This window comes from Chiloscyllium plagiosum, chromosome 7 (assembly GCF_004010195.1).
Source record: "Chiloscyllium plagiosum isolate BGI_BamShark_2017 chromosome 7, ASM401019v2, whole genome shotgun sequence".
In the NCBI taxonomy this organism is placed as follows: Eukaryota; Metazoa; Chordata; class Chondrichthyes; order Orectolobiformes; family Hemiscylliidae; genus Chiloscyllium; species Chiloscyllium plagiosum.
In genome coordinates, this window is record NC_057716.1 from 34,733,835 (window position 1) to 34,760,092 (window position 26,258).

General features: G+C 42.1%; 1 protein-coding gene across 6 annotated transcripts in view; it reads left to right on the forward strand.

Annotated features, from left to right (window-relative positions):
* pcnt (pericentrin) overlaps window positions 1-26,258 on the forward strand; it is a 312,968-nt gene that overhangs the window by 264,784 nt on the left and 21,926 nt on the right. For all 6 annotated transcript variants that reach the window (XM_043693410.1, XM_043693412.1, XM_043693413.1 and 3 more), the window contains 3 exons: window positions 2,828-2,978; window positions 5,793-6,500; window positions 16,573-16,847. In XM_043693410.1, the coding sequence (XP_043549345.1) occupies window positions 2,828-2,978; window positions 5,793-6,500; window positions 16,573-16,847 (1,134 nt within the window). The remainder of the gene's footprint in view (window positions 1-2,827; window positions 2,979-5,792; window positions 6,501-16,572; window positions 16,848-26,258) is intronic.

The following is a 26,258-nucleotide window of genomic DNA, read 5'->3' on the forward strand; positions in this document are numbered from 1 at the left end:
AACAAGTCCACACCAACCCACGGAAGCACAACGCACCCAGACCCATTCCCCTACACTTTACCCCTTCACCTAACACTACAGGCAATTTAGCATGGCCAATTCACCCAACCTGCATCTTTTTGGACTGTGGGAGGATACTGGAGCACCCGGAGGAAACCCACCCAGACACTGGGAGAATGTGCAAAGTCCACTCAGTCAATCGCCTGAGGCGGGAATTGAACCTGGGTCTCTGGCGCTGTGAGGCAGCAGTGCTAACCACTTTGGGTAATGTGGAGCATAAACATGCCCAGATATGTTAAAAAATAAGGATTGGGGTCATATTTGGAGTCAGTACATTCCACCAATTCATTTTTGGATGGAAGTTCTTGTACCGCAATTTCCATAGTCTTAGGACTGATCTTCATTAGTTTTTGCCATTGTCAGGATATCATCTACATAAACAGTGACCTGAGGTAGAACTTGCAAAATGTTCTCCATCACCCACTGAAAAATATCACAGGCTGACAATACCCCAAATGGCAATCTCATAAATTGGAACTAGAATGGAAATTATGGACCACAAACCCCAACTTGATCTGCTTAAAGAAGACAAAGCAATACTGCTTGGGCCACATTCAACCTTAGAATTCTAAGTTAGAACAGGCCAAGTAACAATTGCGGATGCATTAAGGCACCTCCCATTAACAGACCACTGGTGGTACCCCCAATGGAAGAGGCTGTAATGATATTAAATATTTTGGACACACTCCCACTCACAGCTAACATTATGAGACTTTAGACACCGAAAGGTCCAGTCTTCTCCAAAGTCAAACAACTGATATTAACTGAGGAACCAAAGGGCTGTCATAACTGGAATTTAAACCTTTTTGGACCCAGAGAGAGACCAGCTCACAATATAGGATGGCATATTGTTATCGGGAGAAAGAGTGATTGTCCCAATCAAAAGTCATGGACAAATATTGGCTGAAGGAGAAAGTGAGGTCTGCAGATGCTGGAGATCAGAGATGGAAATGTGTTGCTGGAAAAGCGCAGCAGGTCAGGCAGCATCTAGGGAACAGGAGAATCGACGTTTCGGGCATTAGCCCTTCTTCAGAAGAAGGGCTAATGCCCGAAACGTCGATTCTCCTGTTCCCTAGATGCTGCCTGACCTCCTGCGCTTTTCCAAATATTGGCTGAACTCCTCCAGGACCTCCAAAGGTCTCCAAAATGAAGATGTTTGTGAGAACTTATGTCTGGTGGTCAGGCTAGGATGTAGACATAGCTGCACTGGTGGAGCAGTACCTAAAATGTCAACATGGGCAAACATTACCGCCAGCAGCATCCCTACATGGGTGGAATGGCTGGGTAAACCTTGGCACATTGTGCAGGACCTTTCACGGGTCCAATGTTCTTAGTCATTGCAGATGCCCACTTAAGGTGGTTGACCTGTTACTAAAAAAGCCCCAGATTGCTCTCCAAAATAAAGGACCGGCCTATGTCCTGCACTCAGCGGGGAAGGAATGTAGTGACTGTAATGGGATCAGCCAACCGGATCTCATAGAATATAAGATCACTGATTGGTCCAGATTAACAGCCCCAATCAGGGATTCCTGGCAGACACACAAAGTTTGAGTGTCACAGATACTGATGCTCTGGTACCTGACTCTGTATGAGGCAGTACTGTAATCAAGGACTGTTCATATGCAAATAAGTGGTGATTTGGTGATGGGATACTAACCTCTGTGGAGTTATTTCACCCTTGGTTCAGGAAAGCTCGAGTATCTGCTTGTGTCCTTTTATTGTTCCCAAATTGATGGGCTTTGGGAGTGAGTGATGTAAACGTACTGGATCTGCAAAATCTGAAGAGCCCCTTCATTGCAAAGTGAAAAAAAGAAATATGCAAAGTGATCGAACAGATAATTCAGGCAATGCTTTCTGGCTGGTGGCTGTAGACTTTTGAACATATGCTTTTGATACATGAATCTCTGGCTCTTGTGCTTCCATGTACTTTCATACACAATCAATGATTAGAATTGTAAAACAAAAGCAAAAATTGTGGGAGAAGTTTTGGCAGTTCTGGTAGCATCAGTGTAAAGCTCAAGAGAGCGTTTCGAGTGCATAATCCTTCATCAGAACTTTCTGGACTCGAAACCTTAATTCTATTTAGATTAGAATTGGGCAGAAACTCCAATTATGTGGGAAGCTAGAGAGGAAATTGCAGTACCGTTGGCAATGATCTTCTCGTCTTCACTGGCAAAGGGGGTGGTACCAGGGGACTGGAGAGTAGCGAATGTTGTGCCCCTGTTCAAAAAAGGGAATAGGGATAACCCCGGGAATTACAGGCCTGTTAGTCTTACTTCTGTGGTAGGCAAAGTAATGGAAAGGGTACTGAGGGATAGGATTTACGAGTATCTGGAAAGACACTGCTTGATTAGCCAACAAGTCCACACCAACCCACCGAAGCGCAACCCACCCATACCCCTACATTTACCCCTTACCTAACACTACGGGCAATTTAGCATGGCCAATTCACCTGACCTGCACATCTTTGGACTGTGGGAGGAAACCGGAGGAAACCCACGCAGACACGGGGAGAACGTGCAAACTCCACACAGTCAGTCGCCTGAGGCGGGAACTGAACCCGGGTCTCTGGCACTGTGAGGCAACCGTGCCGCCCACAAATCTTTCTTCTTGAAACCTAACTTCTTCATCCATGTGCTTCCATTCTGTCTGTGTTTAGTTTCTATTGTTAATTTTTTTTGAGTTTCTGTTTTTATTGCACATTTGCTTGCACTTATTTTATGTTAATGCACCCTTCTCATATGTCTGCCACTCCTTCCCATTTTAGAGAAGAATTGAATGCTAAAGAAAATGAATTGTTAAAGGCAGCAAAAGCGTTTGAGCAAGAACGACATAATGTACAGCAGTTGCAGACCAAGATCGAAAAGGAACAGTACCATTATAAAGAGCACAAGGAGCTAGAACGGCAAAGTTACCAGGTAAGTATGAAGTAAAATTTGAGTTTATGATGTGGTGACTTTTCAATAATGAATGGAAGGAGGAGCTTCTTTCAATATCATCATCCTCAATGATGGGGAAACTCAGCACTCCAATGCTAACACAAGGCTGAAGTGTTTGCAACCATTGTCAGTCACATTTTCTTGTATTCATCCATTGGATGTGAATGTCACTGCTAAAGCAAGTATATACTTTGTACCTCCAATTGCATTTGAGAGAAATGGTGGTGAGCCACCACTTTCAATGACTAGATTGTTTTGTATTAATACACCTAGTGCAGGGAGTTCAGTCTTGACCAAAGTTTTGAAGGAATTTAAAACATTTCCAAGTAGGTTAGGTGTATGGCATGGAGAAAACCCTATTGACGTGCATACTGACTTTGCTTTTTGGTTTGGTGAAGGAAGTGGATGCTGAAGCTGCTTTTATGGAAGCTTTGGTAATTTGAGCAGTGAATCTTGTAAATGATGCACAATACAGCCAACATTGGAGAATAATCATTTAAGATGGTGGATAGGCATTTTGATCTACATGGTGAGATGATCTCATCATTACCTGACACTTCTGTGGTGTCACTGCTTCAGGATCTGAGAAGTTGCAAATGGATCTGAATACAACTATCACAAACGCATCCACACTTGGAGCTTAAAAGGGAGGAATAATCATTCAGAAGCACCTGATGATCTGAGGAACTCTAACACTGACCTGGAACTGAGATGATTACACTCATAAAGATATGCAACACCAAAACGGACCCTTCAGCCCAACTTGTTCATTCCAACTAGGTTTCCTAAACTGAACTCATCCATTTGACTACATTTGGCCCATATCCCTCAAATTATTTTTGAAATCTGACCTGCCTCTACCACGTCCTCTGGCAGTTTGTTCCATATACACACCATCCTCTGTGTGGAAAAGGTTGCACCTCGGGTCCCGTTTAAAGCCTTCTCCTCTTACCTTAAACTTATGCTCTCTCGTTTTGGACTCCCCTGCCCTGAGAAAAAGATCTTGGCTATTCACCTTGTCCATACCCCTAATGATTTTAAAAACCTCTGTGAGGTCACTCCTCAGCCTCCTACACCCAGGGATATAAAATCCCAGCCTCTCCATCAGTTAAAGTGAGCTGTGTGTCCTGGGTGGTGTCAGGTTTAATGGAAATTGATCAATCTAACCTGCATAATTAAAAACCTCTCTAAAGCAACATGTGAGGCACAGTCTTACCTCCAAATTTCACACAGCCTCCCAAAGTCTTTTTTTTTATTCACTCGTGAAACTTGGCTGTTGCTAGCTAGCCAGCATTTATTGCCTTTCTCCTCCTGCTTAGTATTTTCACTGCCTTTTTTGGATGGTGCAAGGTTTGTCTGTCAATATTAAATGCTTTAAAAATAATGCAATTTTCAGTCACCCAGAGATTGAGCCCAATTTAATGTCATGAATTGCATTCAAAATAACTCACTATGTTCAGATTCTCCTCCCATCGTCTTCCTTCGTACAACGTATGACTCTAGGTAATGGACAGTTTCACTCTGATTATCAATTACTTCAGATTTGGAGAGGTTCCTTAATACCAGCGAATGTACTGTAGCCAAGTTTACAGATGACACTCAAATAGGTGAAAAGACAGGTTGAGAGAAAGATACAAAAAAATGTGATATTTAAGTGGGCAAAAAGTTGACAAATGGAGTATAATGGGAGAAAAAGTGAAGTTCATTTTGGAAGGGAGAACAAAAGAACAGTATTATTTAAATGGAGAAGAACTGTAGAAAGCTGAAGCACAAAGGTATGTGAGGGTGCTTGTACATGAAACACAGCTAGTATTGCAGCACATAATCAGGAATGCCAATAGAGTTATTTCACGGGGTTTGGAGCGTAAGAGTAGGGAAGTCTCACTGCAACTGTACACGGTGCTTGTGAAACTTCCTATGGAGTACTGAGTGTGCTTTGGTCCTCTTATTTAAGGAAAATACCATTTTGTTTGAGACAGTTCAGAGAAGGCTCACTAGGATGATCCCGGGTATAGAGGGATTGTCTTATGAGCAAAGGTTAAACAGTTTGTGACTCCACTCACTGGACTTTAGAAGAATGAGAGGTGATCTCCATGAAACATGTAGCATTTACTTTGTCAGGCCACTTAATAATTCTGAGAGGATATTTCCATCATGGGAGAGTCTTGGACCAGAGGGCATAGTCTCAGAATAAAGATTGCCAATTTCAGACTGAGATAAGAAGGAATTTCTTCTCTGAGAAGGTTGAGTGTCTTTGGTAATTCTTGCCACAGAGAGCTGTGGGAATTTGTGTAAGTTTGTGGTGAAGGTAGCTTCTTGATCAGTAGAGGAATCAAGGGTTACTGGGAAAGGGGAGGAAAGTGAACATGGAGAATGTCAGATCTGCCATGATCATTTTAAATAGTGGAGGGGGCTCAAAGGGCCAAATGGCCTATTTCTTATGGTCCTACTTGGCAGGAGACCGAGGGGAAAGAGAAATACCAGGGAATTACTTCAAATACATCTTGAAAGGATATGTGTGCTTTTTTATTGGTTACACAGAATGACAATTTGTAATTTGGAGTTATCTGCAGTTGGTATATGGAATCCTTTTGTAATGGGAGAAGTTTGTACAAGATATAAAAAAAAATCTGGATATTAGTGCTGAAAATTATGATGTTAAAAATCACACAACACCAGGTTATAGTCCAACAGGTTTAATTGGAAGCACACTAGCTTTCGGAGCGATGCTCCTTCATCAGGTGGTAGTGAAGGATTATGATGATTGAGTAAATTCTGACTGTTTAATTTCAGAAACTGCAGAAGGTACTTGAGGAGCAACGTGCACACAATAATCAATTGTCTGCTGCCTTTGAAGAAGAGCGGGTGGCAAACAGCATTAGCCGCAAAGAACTCGAAGCCAAATTATTGAACACTGAATCTTTGCTGTCGCAAGAACGCAAGAAACTGGCAGAGACTCAGGACTTGCTGAAAATTGAGAGAAGTAACTTATCAGAACTGAGTGATTCCTTGGATCGTGAGCGTGATCGGTCAGAACAGCTATATCAGCATCTGAATTCCCGACGGGATGAAACTGCTACTCAGGACCGTGTCTTTATAAAAGAGCTGCAGAATCAACTTGAGGAAGAAAGAAAGAGGACTGTTGAACTTGCCACTATGATTGAGAAAACACAACAGCAAGCTATTACAGCAAAGCGAAATGCTGAAGATGAAATCCAACTGTCCCGGCAGGAAGTTCAAAAAGAACGGGAAGTCAGCTCCAAACTGAGATCTATGCTTGAATCAGTTCAGACTCAAGTTCAGGAGCTCAACCGCTTACTGGAATCTGAAAGGCAGCATAGCCTTCGTCTGCAGACTGAACGAGAGAGACTTCAAGTGAACATTCTTGCAGCTAAAGAAAAGGAGCGGAATAAGGATGATCAGCGGGATCGAGAGAGGAGACAGGAGAGGCGAGAGTTAGCTGACCATGAGCAAGAATATGAGATGGTGAAAGACAGAATGGTAAGTAACAAATTGGTCCATCCCAAAAGTAAGGTTATATTGAAATTCAAGTCAAAATGATGAAATGTTTTTCGATTCTAATGGATTTTTTTTAAACAAAGGTTTTAAAGTAACATACATATATGCGATGTCTTTAACTTAATGAGACATCCCAAGTTTGGATAGTAGCAAATGTGAAACTCTTAAAGAAACTGTATCTGGGAACTCAAGGTGATAACAGGCCAGCTAGCTTAACATCACAGGTGGGTACGGTTTTAGAAACAACTAACAGGGAAAATTATTAATAGGCATTTGGAGAGGTTTGAATTAGTTAAGGACAGTCAAACGTGGTTTTGTAAAAGGTAGAGTACTTGACCCATCTCATTGAACTTTTTGTTGAAGTACCAGATTTTGTGGATTTATGGATTTTTAAGAAAACCTTTAACAAGTTTCCATTTAGAGACAAGTTAACAAAGCTGAGGCTAATTGGCAGAGCATTTGTCAGCTTGGATCAAAAGATTGGCTTCCCGACAGAGAGCCAAGAGTTGCGGTAAATGAATGTTTTCAGGCTGTAGAATGACAGACTCTGGTGTTCTCCAAGATTCAGTTCCTTGGCAGTTTTTAAATGTGTATTGTTATTTGAGTATTTGAAGACATAATAAATTTTCAAAATTTATCGATTGTATCAAACCTGTTTCGACATGCAATCATGGCATGAAAATTGCTTGCAACAGGACACAGACTAGCAGAATAATTGGTAGACAGAATTTAATAGAGATCAATGATGCATTGCGCTATCCCTTCTGTCCAAATGCTGTACAGATAAAACAGCATGGTTGTAACAGTGTACAAGACAGCAAGTCTTGCAAGTTTCTAGATTAGATTAGATTAGATTAGATTACATCCCCTACGTATGGAATTAGGTCCTTCGGCCCAACAAGTCCACACTGACCCTCCGAAGTGTAACACACCCAAATCCATTTCCCTCTGATTAATGCACTTAACACTACGGGCAATTTAGAATGGCCAGTTCTCCTGACCTGCACATCTTTGGACTGTGGGAGGAAACCGGAGCACCCGGAGGAAACCCATGCAGACACGGGGATATAAATATCTTCGAACATGCAGGATGTTTTTCATATAAATATCTTAGAACATACAGGAAATGTTGCGAGAACCTCAAGCAAAGTACTGTGTATGGGATCTTCACTTTCATAAGTAGTATAATTGAGTGCAAAAGGATGATGTGTAGTTTGGAGTCTCCAAGCATTTGCTGCATATTCACTTCCAGATTGTAGACCTTACAGGTTTAGAAGCTACAATTGAAGGTGGCATGATAGGTTAGTTCAATGAATCATGTAGATGGTGATGCACACTGCTGTTACTGAGCATCAGTGCTGAAGAAGGTGGATATTAAAGTGGTGAATGGGCAAATGGGGGGTATTCTGTCACGATTCTAACTTATCTCTTGTAGATGATGGACAGACCTTTTTGGAGTTGAGCGGTGGATTAGGTGCAACACGTAGAATTCATAGTGTCTGACCTAGTGTTGTAGCCATGGTGTTAATATAAGGTCATCAAGGTCTGCAAGGGAAAAGGCCATTTGGCCCACTGAGTCTGTATTGGTCAAAATCCATTTAACATTTTGAATCCCATTTTCTAGCACTTGGCATGTAGCCTTGTATACTTCAGCTTGCTAGTGTGCATCTAAATACTTTTAAAATGTTATGTGGTTTCTGCCCCTACCACCCTTTTAAGTGAAAACATTTCCCTTGTATCCCCTCTAAACATCATGTCTTTTACTTTACTTCTGAGGCCCTGGTCATTAATCCTCCATCTAGAGGAAATATTTTGTCCCATCTACCCTGTCAATGCCCCTCATAATTGTATTTATCTCAGTAAATAACCCCCTGCACCCCAGTCTCCTCTGCTCCAATCTTGCTTCATAACTGAAGTTCACCAGGCCAGGCAAAAGCCTGGTAAAATCTCCTCTGCAGTCTCTCCAGTGCAATCATGTCTCTCCTATAATGTGGATTCCAGAATGGCGCACAGTGTTTCTTGTCAAAGAATGTTTCTTGGCCTCCTAGTAGTAGTCAGGATATGGGGAAGAAAATAAATCAGGACGTAGAAAAGGCATGAAAGAAAGGCATTATTACAATAATTGTAGTGGACTTCAATATGCAGCTGGACTGGGAAAATCAGGTTGGCAGTGGATCACAAGGAAAGGAATTTGTGAAATGTCTATGAGATGGGTTTTTCCCTTTTTTGGAGCAGTTTGTGGTGGAGCCCACTAGGGAACAGACAATTCTGGAATTGGTGTTCTGTAATAAGGCAGACTTGATTAGGGAGCTTCAGGTCAAGAAATCGCCAGGGGGCAGTGACCATAGTGTGATCAAATCCACCATTCAGTTTGAGAGCGTCATAGAGTAGTACAGCATGGAAACAGGCCCTTTTGCCCAAACTGATCCATGCTGACCATGGTGCCCACTCAGCTAGTTTCAATTGCCCACATTTGGTTCATATCCCTATAAATCTTTCCCATCCATGTACCTATCCAACTGTTTTTTAAATGTTGCTATTGTACCTGCCTCAACCACTTCCTCTGGCAGCCCTTTCCATATACGTACCACTCTGTCAAGAAGTTGCCCCTCAGGTCCTCCTCAAATCTTTCCCCGCTCACTTTAAACCTATGCCCTGTAATTTTCAATTCTTCATCTGTGGGGGGGAAAAATAACTATGCATTCATCCTATCTATGCCCCTTATGATTTTATACACCCCAATAAAGTCACCCCTCATTCTCCTAAGTTCCAAGGAATACTGTCCTATCCTGGCCAGTCTCTCCCTATAACTACTAGTCCTGGCAATGTCCTCTTAAATCTTCTTTGCACTCCTCCTAATTTAACTATGTCTTTCCTATAACAGGGTGACCAAAACTGTACACAATACTTCAACCTCACCAACGACTTGTACAGCAGTAACATAATGTCCCAACTCCTATGCTCAGTGCCTCAACCAATGAAGGTCAGCATGCTAAATGCTTTATCACCCTATCTACTTGTGACACCTGTTTCAAAGAACTATCTACTTGCACTCCTCGGTGTCTCTGTTCCACAGCACTGTCACGACCTTACCATTTACTGTATAAGTCCTACATTGGTTTGCCTTTCCAAACCTCTCACTTACCTGTATTGAATTGTATTTGCCAATCCTCAGCCCATTTGCCCATCTGATCAAGATCCCTCTGTAATTTTTGATAACCTTACTCGCCAGCAATAATCCCTCCTAATTTTGTACCATCCACAAATTTAATAATCATGATCTTGTACATTCACATCCAGATAATTTATGTAAATAACAAAGGTCCCAGCACCAAACCCCTGTGGCTTGAATCAGGTGCAGCAATGTTACAGTTGAATAAAGGTAACTCCAAAGACATCTCCCGAGACAGGAGCTGGCCAGAGTGGTTTGCAAGTGGACCTTTATCAGGGAAGACGGCACAGCAGAAGTTTCAGGGAGGGGGGATTCCTAATGCAGGATTCTCTTAACCTTAACATGCAATTTGATTTGGCAGTTAGGAAGCCAAATGCATTTTAGGGCTAGAATAGGAGAGCAGAAGTGTACTGCTGAGGCTTTACAAGGTTCTGATCAGACCACATTTGGAATATTGCGAGCAGTTTTGGCCCCCATATCTAAGGAAGAGGGTGTGCTGGTGTTAGTGAGTCCAGAAGAGGTTTATAAGATTGATCTCTGGGATGAAGGGCTTTTTGTAAAGGGGCTGTTGAGTATGAGTCTGTATGTGATAGAGGGGTGGATCTCATTAAAACTTACAGAATACTGAGAGGTCTGTAAGGTGTGGATAGGAACAAGATGTTTCCACTTGTAGGAGAGACTAGGACCCAAGAGCACTGCCTCAGAAGTGAAGGGACAAACCTTTAGAACAGATGAGGAGGAATTTCTTCAGCTAGAGTGGTCGATCTGTGGAACTCATTGCTGCAGTGGAGGCCAAGTCACTGACTGTAGTTAAGACAGAGAGAGGTTCTTGCTTGATCATAGAACATAGATCATCGAATCATTATAATTCTATTTGGCCTGTTGACTCTGCACTGAGCCTCTCACCCAGACCCAGCCTGCTACACTATGCCCGTAACCCTGCACTTAGCTAATCCATCTAGCCTGGACAGTGTGGGCACCTTAGCGTGGTCAATCCACATGTCAAGATGCGCAGGTTAAGGGAATCAAGGGTTGAGCTGCGAAGGTAAAAAATGGGATTGAGGAACATATCATCAGTGATCGATTGGTGGAGTAGATCTGATGAGCCAAATGGCCTTTTTCTGCTCCTATATCTTATGAACGAGTTCCGTTTCCATTTGATGGTAGCCTCCAAAATCTTAATGATAGTGAATTCAACTCTGAAAATTCCATTGACAATCAAAGTGAGGTGGTTAGATTCTCTCGTTAGAGATGGTCATTGTCTGGTGTTGTCAAGGTCTTGCTGCATACAGATACAGGCCACTTCAGTTGTGAACAGTGCTTAACATTGTGCAAACACTAGTGAACATTCTTACTTTTAATCTTATTGGAGAAAGAAAATTGTTGGTGAAGCAGCTGAAGGGCCGAGGATACTATCCTGAGGAATTTCTGAGGCGATGTCCTGAAACGAAGATGAGACATTTTTCACCTACAATGTGGGAGTCTGGATCTCAGTGCCTGAAAGAGTGGCTGAGTCATAAACTCTCATAACATCAAAGCAGTATTAAATGTTCACTAGCATTGACAAATCTTCCAAGGCTAAGGACCAAGAAAATGCAATTAGTGCAATAAAATCTTTATTAATTGTTGCGAACGCAGTGGGACAAATGGCCTCATTCTATACTGTGCATGCCTATGAATCTATGAGCTGCCATCATCTTCCTTTGTGATAGACATGACTCAAACCAGTGAAGATATTTTCCCCGATTCCCATTCATTCCAGTTTTACTGGGACTCCTCAATGCCACACTTGATCAAGTACTGCACTGATTTCAATCACTCTCCCCTCACCATCTCATTAGTCTTTGTTGGGACTTCTTGAAGCTGAGTGGCCCTGGCAGAACCCAAATTAAGCATATATGAGCGGTTTGTTGCTGAGTAAGCACCAGTTGAAAGTACTGTCAATGACCCCTTCCATCACTTGATTGAGAACAAGGCTGATGAGGCAACAGTTGGCTCCTTTCATAGCCATTATTATATGGACAGTTTTCCAAGTAGTTATCTCATTTGTAGTTGTATTAGAGCAGTTTAAATCGGGGAGCAGCATATTCTAGGATGCCAGTCTTCAGTACTGTTCAACATAGAACATTACAGTTCAGTACAGGCCCTTCGGCCCTCAATGTTGCGTCAACCTGTGAAACCAATCTGAAGCCAATCTATCCTACACTATTCCATTTTCATCCACATGTTCATCCAATGACCATTTAAATGCCCTTAAAGTTGGTGAGTCTACTACTGTTGCAGGCAGTGTGTTCCATGCCCCTGCTACTCTGAGTAAAGAAACTACCTCTGACATCTGTCCTACATCTATCACCCCTCAATTTAAAGCTACTTCCCCTTATGCTAGCCAACATTATCCGAGGAAAAGGGCTCTCACTGTCTACCCTTTCTAATCCTCTGATTATCTTATATCTCAATTAAGTCACCTTCAACCTCCTTCTCTCTGAGGAAAACAGTCTTAAGTTCCTCAGCCTTTCCTCATACGACCTTCCCTCCATACTAGGCAACATCTTGTTAAATCTCCTCTGAACCCTTTCCAAAACACTCTCATCCTTCCTATAATGTGGTGACCAGAACTCTGCGCAATACTTCAAGTGCAGTTGCACCAGAGCTTTGTACAGCTGCAGCATGACCTCATGGTTCTGAAATTCAATCCCTCACTAATAAAAGCTAAAGCACTGTATGCCTTCTGAACAACCCTATCAACCTGGGTGGCAATTTTCAGGGAACTATGTAAATGGACACCGATATCTCTCTGCTCATCTACACTACCAAGAATCTTACCATTAGCCCAGTACTCTTTATTCTTGTTGCTCCTTCCAAAGTGAATCACCTCACGCTTTTTTGCATTAAACTCCATTTGCCATCTCTCTGCCCAGCTCTGATGCTTATCTATGTCCTTCTGTAACCTGCAACATCCACAACATCGGTACTATCCACAACTTTACCGACCTTAGTGTCATCTGCAATTTACTAACCCATCCTTCTAAACCCTCATCCAGGTCACTTATAAAAATGGCAAACAGCAGTGGCCCATAAACAGATCCTTGCGTAACTCCACTAGTAACTGAACTCTACAGTGACCATTTCCCATCAACCACCACCCTCTGTCGTCTTTCAGCTAGCTAATTTCTGATAAAAATCACTAAGTCACCCTCAATCCCACGCCTCCGTATTTTGTGCAATAGCTTACCGTGGGAAACCTTATCAAATGCTTTACTAAAATCCATATACACCACATCAACCGCTTTACCCTCATCCACCTGTCTGGTCACCTTCTCAAAGAACTCAGTAAAGTTTGTGAGGCACAACCTACCCTTCACAAAACCGTGTTGACTATCCCTAATCAACTTATTCCTTTCTGGATCATTATAAATCCTATCTCTTAAACCTTTTCCAACACTTTACCCATAACCGAAGTAAGGCTATAATTACCAGGATTGTCCGTACTCCCCTTCTTGAACAAGAGGACAACATTTGCTATTGTGCAGTCTTCGGGCAATATTCTTGTAGACAATGATGACTGAAAGATCAAAGCCAAAGGCTTTTCACTCTCCTCCTTGGCTTCCCAGAGAATCTGAGGATATACCCCATCCGGGGTATTTTCCAGAATTGCTAACACCACCACCTTGTGAACCTCAGTCCCATCTATTCTAGTAATCTGTATCGCAGTATATTCTCCTCGACAACATTGTCTTTTTCCAGTGTAAATACTGATGAAAAATATTCATTTAGCACTTCCCCTATCTCCTCAGACTCCACACACAACTTCTCATTACTGTCCTTGATTTTCCCTAATCTTATTCTAGTCATTCTTTTATTTCTGATATACCTATAGAGAGGAAAAAGGGTTTTCCTTGATCCCATCTGCCAACGACTTCTCATGTCCTCTCCTGGCTCCTCTTAGCTCTCTCTTTCGGTCTTTCCTGGCTAACTTGTAACTCACAAGCACCCTAACTGCACCTTCATGTCTCATCCTAAAATAAGCCACCTCCTTCTTCTTGACCAGAGCTTCAACTTCTTTAGTAAACCAAGGTTCCCTTGCTCGACAACTTCCTCCCTGCCTGACAGGTACATACTTATCAAGGACATGCAGTGGCTGTTCCTTGAATAAGCTGCACATTTCAATTGTGCCCAGCCCCTGCAGTTTCCTTCCCCATCCTATGCATCTTAAATCTTGCCTAATAGCATCATAATTGCCTTTCCCCCAGCCATAACTCTTGCCCTGTGATATATACCTATCAGTTTCCATCGCTAAAATAAACATAACTGAATTGTGGTCACTATCACCAAAGTGATCACCTCCAAGTCTAATACCTGGCCGGGTTCATTACCCAGTTCCAAATCCAATGTGGCCTCGCCCCTTATTGGCCTGTCCACATACTGTGAGGAGAAAGTGAGGTCTGCAGATGCTGGAGATCAGAGATGGAAATGTGTTGCTGGAAAAGCGCAGCAGGTCAGGCAGCATCTAGGGAACAGGAGAATCGACGTTTCGGGCATTAGCCCTTCTTCAGGATTCCTGAAAAAGGGCTAATGCCCGAAACGTCGATTCTCCTGTTCCCTAGATGCTGCCTGACCTGCTGCGCTTTTCCAGCAACACATTTCCATGTCTACATACTTTGTCAGGAAATCGTCCTGAACACATTGGAAAAAAATTGACTCATCTAAAGTACTTGTACTATAGTATTGCCAGTCAATATTTGAAAAGTTAAAGTCCCCCATAACAACTACCCTTTCTCACTCACTCCTATCAAGAATTATCTTTGCTACTTTTTCCTCTATATCTCTGGAACTATTCAGAGGCCTTTAGAAAACTCCCAACAGAGTGGCCTCCCCTTTCTTGTTTCTAACCTCAGCTCATACTACCTCAGTAGATGAGTACTCAAATGTCCTTTCTGTCACCGTAATACAGTCCTTGATTAACAATGCCACACTTCCCCCTCTTTTACCATTTTTTCTATTCTTACTGAAACATCTAAATCCCGGAACCCGCAACAACCATTCCTGTCCCTGATCTATCCATGTCTCCGAAAAGGCCACAACATCGAAATCCCAACCAATGCTGAAAGTTCACCCACCTTATTCCAGATGCTCCTGGCATTGAAGTAGACACACTTCAAACCAACTTCTTGCTTGCCAGTGCCCTCTTGCGACCTTGCAACCTCATTTCAGACCTCACTAAACGCAACCTCCTGTATACTAGAACTACAATTTACGTTCTCATCCCCCTACTGAATTAGTTTAAACCCTCCCGAAGAGCATTAACAAATTTCCCCCACCCCCAGGATATTGATACCCCTCTCGTTCAGGTGTTTGTAGAGGTCCCATCTACCGAGAAAGAGCCCCAATTATCCAGGAATCCAAAACCCTCCCTCCTGCACCATCCCTGTAGTCACGTGTTCAACTCCTCTCTCCCTATTCCTTGCTTCACCAGCACGTGGCACGGGCAACAAACCAGAGATAACAACTCTGTTTGTTCTAGCACTAAGCTCCCACCCTAGCTCCCTGAATTTCTGCCTTAAATCCCCATTCCTTTTCCTACCTATGTTGTTAATATCTATGTGGACCACGACTTGGGGCTGCTCCCCCTCCCCCTCGAGGATCCCAAAAACATGATCAGAGACATCATGACTGCAGAGCTTAGATCTGATCCATTGGTTATCGAATTGCTTAGCTGTATCACTTGCTGCTTATGCTGTTTTAACTAACAAGTTTTCCTGTTGTGTCGCTTCTCCAGGTTGACGCCTGACTTTAGGTAAGCCTGGTACTGCTCCTGGCATGCCCTCCTGTATTTAACTAAGGTTTATTCCCTCAGCTTGATAGTTGTGATGAAGTAGGGGATATACCAGGGCAAGAGGTTATGGCTTGTTGTTAAATAGTTCTGTTTTGATGGCTCACAGTGCCTCATGGATAATTTTGTGTAGATCTTTCATATTCAAGGTGAGGTAAACCATTGATGTTTTCCAAGCTTGTGTTGATGCTGGGTAGTCTGTCAATTCACATTTCTTAGAAAGATGTAAACCCACATCACAGCGACATATCCCTAGGCTCTGAGTTACTAGTCCAGTGCCATTAATACTACCAATATTTTCCCAACAAGTCCACACCGACCTTCTGAAGAACGACCCACCCAGACATATTCCCCTACCCTATTACTCTGACCAATGCACCTAACCAACACATCCCTGAACACTGTGGGCAATTTAGCATGGCCAGTTCACCTAAACTGCACATCTTTGCATTGTGGGAGGAAACCAGAGCAGCCAGAGGAAAGAAACTGGTTGGTTTCCTTTCAGTAAAGGAGATTGAGGGGAGAGTTGGAGATGTTAGACTGGTTGGGTAAAGTGAATGTAGAAAAGCTCATTAGTTGATGATACAATATTTAGGGAGGCATAGATTTAAGGCTTTGGACAAAAGATGAAGAGATGATATTCTTAATTTACCAAGTAGTGTTAACCTAGTACTTGTCTGCAACAGAGGTACTAGATGTGAAGGCAGTGAATAATGTTAAAAGTGTATAGGATAAGTACTGAAGGGAAACCGATTTACAGAATGACAGGGAGAGAGTAGGGATATAGGTTCTTGATTGGTAAAGGGTCAAGAGTTATGGGGTGAAGGCAGGAGAAATGGGATTGAGAAATAGATCAACCATGATTGAATGGCAGAGCAGACCCTATCGGATGAATAGCTGAATTATTCTATATTTTATGATCTAATGGAATCAGATTGATTGGACTTGACTTCACAAAGCCATCTGTGACATAATGGGCCAAATTCTAAATATCATGGTTGCAGCTGCTCTTGCTCACTTTTCACACTTTTATTTCTAATACTCTTAAACAGCATGAGTTAGAACTGCAGCACCAGCAGGATCATCAACGAATAAGAGAACTGCAAAAGATGCTCACCGACTTGGAGGAACAAGAACGTAAACTTTTGTCCCGCAAGAGGCAGCAAGCAGAACGTGAAAATATCCTGGCAAAATGCAACCAGAATGGCACCACTCATGGTATGGAGGGCAGTGCAGTAAATTTCCAGCAGCTCCCAGAAAATGCACGCCAACAATTCTTACAATTGACTGTTCAGCTTAAATATTTACTTCATGGATCCAATCATAGGTACGTGTTTACAGGTAGAGGAGTGTGTCTCTGTGAGAAGCTACCATGCTGGAAACTGTTTGGGTGGATTATAAAACCACCATAAGCTTTGCCTTTTATATAAGTTTGTCACTGTGTTTCTCATGAAGCTGGTTATTTCCTTCCATTCTGGTTTATGAATTTGCCCTTGGTTTGGATTCAAGTTGCTAATCTTGAATGTAAGTGCTTGAATGAAGAAAAATCACTTGGCGAAAGCATTCAGTGAACAGCAGTGAGCAGCTAGCTCTGTGCAAGACTATGCTATATGCCAGCTAATCTGTGCACTCTTAAGCACATCAACAGTGATTGTTATATGTGTATGCTATACCTAGCTGCTCACTACTGAAAGACATTGAATCTCTGCACCAAATAAGTGCAAATAATTAGTGTGCACTTTTCATAAAACACAAGTTAAAGTGTAGAATCAGTCATCTGTGATCATGGTGCCGGTTCAGCCGTTTTCAGTGGCAACCTATTCTGTTAGATTTTAAATGTTGAAATGTGAAATGTTGAGCTAAATTTGCCAAGTTTTTCCCAGAAAATCATGACTGCTAATCTGCTGTGTTTGACATAAATCTCACTTTCCTACCTGTGTTTTTCCTATTCCTGCAATTTAGTTTGATTTGAATATTTAATCTCAAAAGAAGTAATGATGCCTTTAACAATCACCCTGAGTTGCATTGTTCTATTCTCCAACATTTTACTCCTTAAAATAATCTTTTCCTCCCTGCTCTCTCTGTGTGATTATTTTAAATTGTTATCAAATCCCTAGTCAGCGTATATCTTTGCCAGCCAGCAAACACCAAACTACACTAGTCCCACTTACTTGCACTTCGTCCAAAGCATGCAATGCTCTGGCATTTTAAGTATTTATCCAAATGCTTCTTAAATGTGCAAGTGTATTTGCCTCCACCATCTTCTCAGGCAGCAAATGCACCTCTCTGAGGGTGAAAATATGTTTACTCAGATGTCCTATAAACCATTTTCTCCTCACCTTAAAACTCGACCTCCTGTCACTGGTAAGATTTTTGAATCCAGTATTATGGATGAAATTGCAAAGTACTTGGAACTGCATGGTAAAATATGGCTGAGTTGGCATGACTCATCACGGCGTGGTCATGTCTGCCAAATCTGTTCAAATTCTTTGTCTGACTCCTCGAAGGAGAGCTAGTCAACATTATATGTTCAAATTTCCAGAAGGCCTTTGACAAAATGCCACACAGATGGCTAAACAAAATACAAGCCCATGCTGTTAGGGACAAAGTAGTGACATGGATCAAAGATTGGCCAACTGGCAAAAGGCAGACAGCAAGGATAAAGGGCCCTGTTCAGGAAGGTAGTCAGTAACTAGTGGAGTTTCACAGTGGTCCATGTTGGTACACAACTATTCATTGTATATTATACGTTAACTGTCTGACCAAAGGAACAGAGTATTGTTGCTAACTTTGCAGTAAAGGTAGGCAGAGGAGTAGGTAGTGTTGAGGAAGTGGGGAGGTTGCAGAAGGATTTGAACAGGCTCGTAGGTGAGCAAGGAAGTGGCAGGTGGAATACAGTGTGGGAAAGTGTGAGGTAGGAAGAATAGAGACATAGACTATTTCTAAATGGAAGACTTTGGAAATCTGAAGCATGAAGGGACCTGGGCGTCCTAGTGCAGAATTGTCTTAAGGTTCATGTGCAGGTTCATTTGGCAGTTTGGAAGGCAAATGCAATGTTTACATTCATTTCAGAAGTGCAAGAATACAAGAGCAGAGTTGTACTGCTGAGGCTGTATAAAGCTCTGGTCAGACGGAATTTGGAAAGTTGTGAGCGGTTCTGGGCCCTTATCTAAAGAATGTGCTGTTGTTGGAAGGGGTTCAGAGGACTTTTATAAGAATTGAGGACTCTGGGTCTGTACTCATTGGGGGTAGGAGGGGACAGAGAAAGGGTGGTATATCAGTGAAACTTACAGGATACCAAGAGGCTTGGATAGCATGGTTGTGTTTCCAATAGTAGGAGAGACTAGGACCCCAGGACAGCTCAGAGTGAAAGGATGACCCTTTAGAATTGAGATGAGGAATTTCTTCAGCCAGAGGACAGTGAATCTGTGGAACTCATTGCTGCAGAAGGCTGTGGAGGTCAAGTAATGAGCGTATTTAAGAAAAAGATAGGTTCTTGATGAGTAAGGGGATCAAAGGTTACACAGAGAAGATTGGAGAATGGAGTTGAGAAAACTCAGCCATGATTGAATGGTGGAGTAGACTTGATTTGCCGAATGGCCTAATTGTGCTCCTTGTATTTTATTGTCTAAATGTATGCCCTCTGGTCTTTGACATGTCCATGAGAAAGAGATGCTTATGGTCTGCTCTGACTCTGCACCTCATAATTTTGTAAACCTCAATTTGATCACCCCTCAACCTCCTCTGCTCCAAAGAAACTAAACCCAGTCTATCCAATATCTCCTCATAACTGAGACCAGTTAAATCCTGGTGAATCTTTTCTACATCCTTTTCAGTGGATCATGTCCTTCCAATAGTTTGATGACCAGAACTGCAGATGGTATTCCATCTGTTTTATAAAGTTGCAACAAGACTTCCCTGCTCCTATATTGAACACCCTGGATATGAATTAAAGTGTCCTAAATGCCCTTTTCATCACCCTGTCTATCTGTGCTAACACATTCTGGGATCTATAGGCTTGTACACCAAGGTTCTTTACCTCCTCAGTACTCCCTAGGGACCATTCATTGTGAATATCCTTCCCTTAGTAGAAATTACATAAATAAGCCTCACGCTTTTCAGGATTAAATTGCATCTTCTTTGCTCTGCCCAATTTACCAGAGAACTATCCCATTTTTCAAGACAACTAAAACTGGACCTTGGACAATTATTGATGAGTTAAAAAGTATAGTGCTGGTAAAGCACCGCTGGCCAAGCAGCATCCGAGGAGCAGGAGAGTCAACATTATGAGCAGAAGCTCTCAATTATTGATGAATCCGATTAGAGTTTAGGACAGACAAACATATATAGAGTTATGGAACCCATTGTCATGTGGTATAGATGAGTGTATGGAATAATGTAGATGTATGTAAGGAGAACCTAATTAAACACATCAAGAAGAAAGGAACAAGGTGATGGGATGAGATGAAGAAAGAATGCAAAGAAACTCACGTAGAGGAATGAACCTGTTGGACCAGATGATCTCTCTATACTTTTCAAAAACATGCCAAGAAAGAAACCTAGTAAAAGGCCAACTATAAATCCTTATTGTGCAGCAAGTGAGCACACAGAGGAACAATTAGGATCAGATTTATGTAATGGCACTGCACCTGTTACAGTCTCTGCAGAAACTATCTACTGAGCGTTATAGAGCTGTACAGCCCTGAAAACAGACCCTTCGATCCAACTCATTCATTCCAACCAGATACCCTAAATTAATCTAGTCCCATTTGACCCCTATCCCTCTAAACTCTCCCTATTCATATACTTATCCAGGTGACTTTTAAATCTTGTAACTGTACCAGCCTCCACCACTTCCCCTGGCAGCTCACTCTATATGCACACCACCCTCTGTGTGAAAACATTGCCCCTTGGGTCCCTTTGAAATCTTTCCTCTCTCACCATAAATCTATGCCCTCTAGATGGAATCCTCTACCCTGGGGAAAAAACTCACGATTTTATAAACCTCTATAAGGTCATCCCTCAGCCTCCAGCTCTCCAGGGACAACAGCCCCTCCCTATAAGCTCAAAACCTCCAACCCTGGCAACATCCTTGTAAATATTTTCTGAATCCTTTCAAGTTTCACAATGTCTTCCTATAGCAGGGCGACCAGAATTTCATACAATATGCCAAAAGTGGCCTAGCCAATGTTCCGTACAGCCGCAACATGACCTCCCAACTCTTTTACTCAATACACTGAACAATAAAGGCAAGCATACCAAACACTTCCTTCAGTATCCTATCTGTCTGTGACTCCATCTTCAAGGAACTATAAACCTGCACTCCAAGACCTCTTTGTTCAGCAACGCTCCCCAGGACTTTACCATTTTCTCCTTATAGAGAAAAATTTGAACTGGCTGTTTTCTTTTTATTTAGAGTTGCTGGCTCAGCCAATAATTGTTCCTTACTTAGCTTTGAGAAGGTAATAGTGAGCCACCAGTTTGAACCAGTATAATTTTTGGGATGTAGAGACACCCACAATGCAATTAGGAGAGACTTCCAGGGTTTTGACCTAATGATAGTGAAGGAATGGCACTGTAGTTCCAAATCAGGATGGTATGTGATTTGGATTGGAATTTGCAAGCGATGGTATTCCCCTGCATTTGCTTCCCTTGCCCTTCTTGGTTTGGATTCTTCCTCCAAGGTAGAATCAGTACTCTTTCAACACAAATTGTTGGAAAAACTCAGCAGGTCTGCAGAGAGAAAGCAGAGTTAACATTCCTTATCCAGTGACCTTTCCTCAATGCTCCTGCATGTTGAACAGCATCAGGAGGTGAAATATTTGACATTTTGGGTGTAACCCTTCCTCAGGACTGGGGGTGGGTGTTCAGGGAGCTGCAGGTAAAGGGGGTGGCGGGGAAAGTGTGGTAAAGTGGGGATAGGTGAAGACAGGTAGAGGGTACGACCTGGTTGGTCAATCGGAAGAATGAATCTGGTTGGTGGCAGGGAGGGGGAGGGGCTACGAAGGGAGGTTATTTGAAATTGGAGAACTCCGTGTTGAGTCCTCAGGGCTGTAGGCTGCCTAGGATAAAGATGAGGTGTTGTTTCTCCAATTTGCAGTGTGGTTCATTGTAGCAATGGAGGAGGCCAAGGATGGTCATGTCAGAAAGGGAGTGGTAAGGGGAATTAAAATGGGCGGTGACTGGGAGGTCTGGTTGGAACCTGTGGGCCCGGCTGCAATGCTCAGCGAACCGTTCCCTAAGTTTACGTTTGATCTCTCCAATGTAGAGATGACCACATAGGGAGCACCTGATGCAGTAAACCAGGTTGGAGGAGAGGCAGGTGACCTCTGTCTCACCTGGAAAGACTGTTTGGGGCCCGGATGGAGGTGAGGGGATGGTGTACTGGCAGGTTTTGCATGTTTTCCAGTTGCAGGGGAAGATACCTGGGGGTTTGGTGGGGAGCGTGGTGCAAGCCAAGGACTGTTGAAGGGAACGGTCCTTGCAGAAGACAGATGGGAGGGGCGGGGAAGAAGTTCTTGGTGGTGGGGCCCAGTTGGAGTTAAGAAACAACACCTCATCTTAAACCTGGGCACCCTACAGCCCAGAGGACTCAACACTGAGTTCTCCAATTTCAAATAACCTCCCTTCCCATCCGCAACTCCCTTCCCAGCCCTTCCGCCTCCCTGCTCACTGACACCCAGTTTGAACTTCCTCAGGGACACTTAGCTCCTGACCTCATTACAGCCTTGGTTCAAACATGGACAAAAGAGCTGAATTTCAGAGATGAGAGGAACTACTCTAGATATCAAGTTTAAATGAATTTGGCACCAAGGTACTCTATCAAAACTAAGAGGCATCTATCAAAGATGTTTGTTGATGATTCCACAATGTTCAGCCCATTCATAATACCTCGGACATTGAAGCATTCCATTCCTATTTGAAGCAAGAACTGTACAGTATACAGGTTTGGGCTAACAAGTGACAAATAGCATTTCCGCCACCTAATCCAAGGCATCGACCATCTTCAGCAAGAATCTAACCATTGCCCTTTACTTTCAAAGATATCACTATCACTGAAACCCCCACTATCAACATCGTGGGCATTGACATTGACCAGAAATTGAACAGAGCTAGTCATATAAATATGGGGTACAACCGGTCAGAGGCTAGAAATATTGGAGTAACTAATTCACCTGACTCCCCAAAGCCTGTCCACGATCTCCGAGACACAAGCCAGGAATGTGATGGAATATTCTCCGTTTGCCTGGATGAATGCAGCTCCAACAATAGTCCAGAAGCTTGGCACCATCAGTACAAAACAGTCTGTTTCATTGGCACCACATCCATGAACATTCAGTCCCTCTACCACTGACGCTCAGCAGCAGTGTGTACAATCTACAAGATGCAATGCAGAAATTCACCGAAGCTTCTCATTCAGCACCTTCCAAACCCATGACCACTAACATCATAGAGTCACTAATATCTACAGCACAGAAAAAAACTCTTTGGCTTGTCATATTCCTGCTGGTCAAAAACAACTGCCTAACTTTGCTAACCCCATTTTCCAGTACTTGACCCATAGTCTTGTATGCCTTGACATTGTAAGTGTTCATCTAAATGCTACTTAAATGTAATCAGGGTTTCTGCCTCGACCACCCTTACAGGCAGAGGGTTCCAGATTCTCACCATCTTCTGGGTGAAGAAGGTTTTCTTCACATCTCCTCTTAACCTTCTGCCCCTTCCTTTAAAACTACATTCCGGTCATTGAACCCTTCATTAAGGGTAAAGGTTTCTTCCTGTCTACCTATCTATGCCCTTAATTTCATTCATGTCCCTTCTCAAACTTCTCTTAGGAAAACAACCCCAGACTGTCCAATCTCTCTTCATAACTGTTACCAGGCAACATCCCAGTAAATCTCCTCTGCACCCTCACCAGTGCTCCTATAACGTGGATTCAACAGTGCTATCAAGTAATATCTGCTCTGCAATAACGTGCTCACTGATACCCAGTTTGAACTTCCTCAAGGCCACTTAGCTCCTGACCTCAGTACAGCCTTGGTTCAAACATGGACAAAAGAGCTGAATTTCAGAGATGAACGGCTACTTTTAACATCAAAACCTCATTTAAATGAATTTGGTATCAAGGTATTCTATCAAAACTAGAGTGCGAGAATTGGGGAATAATTCTCTACTCGTTGGAGTCATACCTGGCACATACCTCCTGCAATGTGGATTCCAGTATTGCACACAATACTCTAGCTGTGGCCTAACTAGCAATTTATGCAGTTTCAGCATAACCTCTCTGCTTTTAAACTCTATATCTTGGCCAATAAAGTATCTCACATGCCTTCTTAACCAATTTGTCCTCATACCTGAAGGGACTGTCTAGTGTACATGCACACCAAAATCTCTCTGATCCTGTGCACATTTCAGGGTCTTGTTGTTCATCATGTATTCCTTTGCCTTGTTTGTCTTGCTATTTATCCTGATTGGATCACATTTGCCAATAGTCAACCCATCTGACCAGCTCGTCTTTATTCTCCTCTAATCTGAGGCTGTCTTTCTCACTGTTTATCATCCCACCAATTTTTGCCTTATCTGTGATCTTACTGATTAACCTTCCAGACAGGAAACTTGGTTTGATTGTTAAATATAGATGGGAAAATCACATTGTTCTATCAAGATAGTGATGCAGGATATTTACATACAGGGAGAATGATAGCTGTCTCTAAGTCCACAATGAGAACACCCAAAGTTTCTAAAGAGCCAGAACGATGTTAATTTGATATTGCTATCAAGTTAATGAGAGTTGTGCAGGAATCTGTGTAATGTTCTGTCCTGCTATCCAACGGTGTACAACTTTGTGCTGCTTTTTTTACAGTTTGATGCTATTTATAACTTTTCTGACCACAGGGTGGTGAATCTTCCCCATGGAATTCTGTGTATTTTGAAAAGCTCCTAAAAAGTCTGCCATTTCGTCTTCAATGACATTTCCCCTAAATAATTTGCCAGCTCACTTTAGCCAGCTCCATTTTCATTCCCTCATAATTGCCCTTATTTAACTTTAAAATGCTAGTATTGGACGTTTCTCTCAAACTAAATGTAAAATTCAAACATATCATGATCTCATCTATCTAGTGTTGTATGACAGAGACAAATCAGCCTTTCTACCTCTGTATTTGCCTCTGTATTAAAATTAAAACTTTTGAAACCCCTCAAGATTGACCCTGGTGGTTCCTAACCAGATGTTTGAATAACCAGTCCCAGATTCTGTGAATATTCAATTCCAGATACCAATTTGAATATTAAACAAAAGACTTGGCAATTTATGAATAATGTAGTAACTTCTGTAAAGCAAAATTAAACAATAAAGTTGTCTAATTAGTCTGTACTATAAACCTAAAACCCTTTGTTTCCAGCCCCATTCACACAAAAGACAGACAAACACAGTGAAAGAATAAATAAAAAAAAATAACAAAACTCTCCAGATTATTTAAATGGTTTCACAATTCATTGTTCCACAGGTACAGATGATGGTTTCTTGGCTGATTTTTTTTTTCCCTGAAGATGTCAATCATAGTCACCTTTTCAGATGATCTCAGATAAAAACAATAATGCTTATAAGATTGTTTCCTATTTTTGGAAATTCCAAGAGCTGCTCCTGGGAGGTTAGATTTTTTTTTAGATTAGGTTAGATTTTATTGTCACACATACCCGAGTAAAGTGAAAAGTGTACATCTTGCAGGGAGTTTACAAATATTCATACTGTAATATCAACAGCCAGATTCCTTTTGACAGAAATACAGTTCAAAATCCAATTTAAAATTTGACCACTCTCTGGCAGACTCCTTCCACAAGGTCCCATGTGCCATCTGCTTGAGCATAAGGTCTTTTCCACACTGGAACCAATTCTCAAGTACCAACCTTGTTATTAGACAACTTCTGCTGTCTGTTTAAACATAATCCTGTGCTCTGGTAACAAACCATCTGCAGAATCTTTTGGTTAGGAACCAACCTGCAATTAACTTCCAGGCCTGGCCTCACAAATAAATAAAAGCTTGTTTGGTCTGTTTTCCTTTTAACATGAGCATTTAACCACAATCCAAATGTCATATTTAATTCTCCATTCCCAATTCACAGCTGCAAACCAAAATTGATAAAAGAATCATGTAAAAGTCATGAAAAGTTTTCGAGGTCCCTAACACAGGGTTTAGAAGGATATGGACCAAGTGTTGGCAAATGGGGCTAGATTAGGTTAGGATATCTGGTCAGCATGCATGAGTTGGACCAAAGGGTCTATTCTCTGCTGGTACATCTCTATGACTCTATAATACAATATAAATAATGGTATCTCATTATAAAATGCAAGGTGTATTATAGCATCCCACTAAAAACTATCCCTAAAATATTTTAGGGACTCTCATCTGGGCTACCTTTGCCCAATGTTTGGAGTCTATATGTGGACTAAAATACCCATGATTATTATCTTAGCTTTCTGACAAGCTCCTTCTATGTCTTGTGTGCTGTATTTATTTGCTATCAAAATTATAGTGGAAAAAGTTTAAGTAATCAATCAGTTTTCAGGTAATTTTGCAGAAGCCTATGTATAGAACATAGAACAATACAGCACAGAACAGGCCCTTCGGCCCACGATGTTGTGCCAAACATTTGTCCTAGCTTAAGCACCCATCTATGTACCTATCCAATTGCCGCTTAAAGGTCACCAATGATTCTAACTCTGCCACTCCCACAGGCA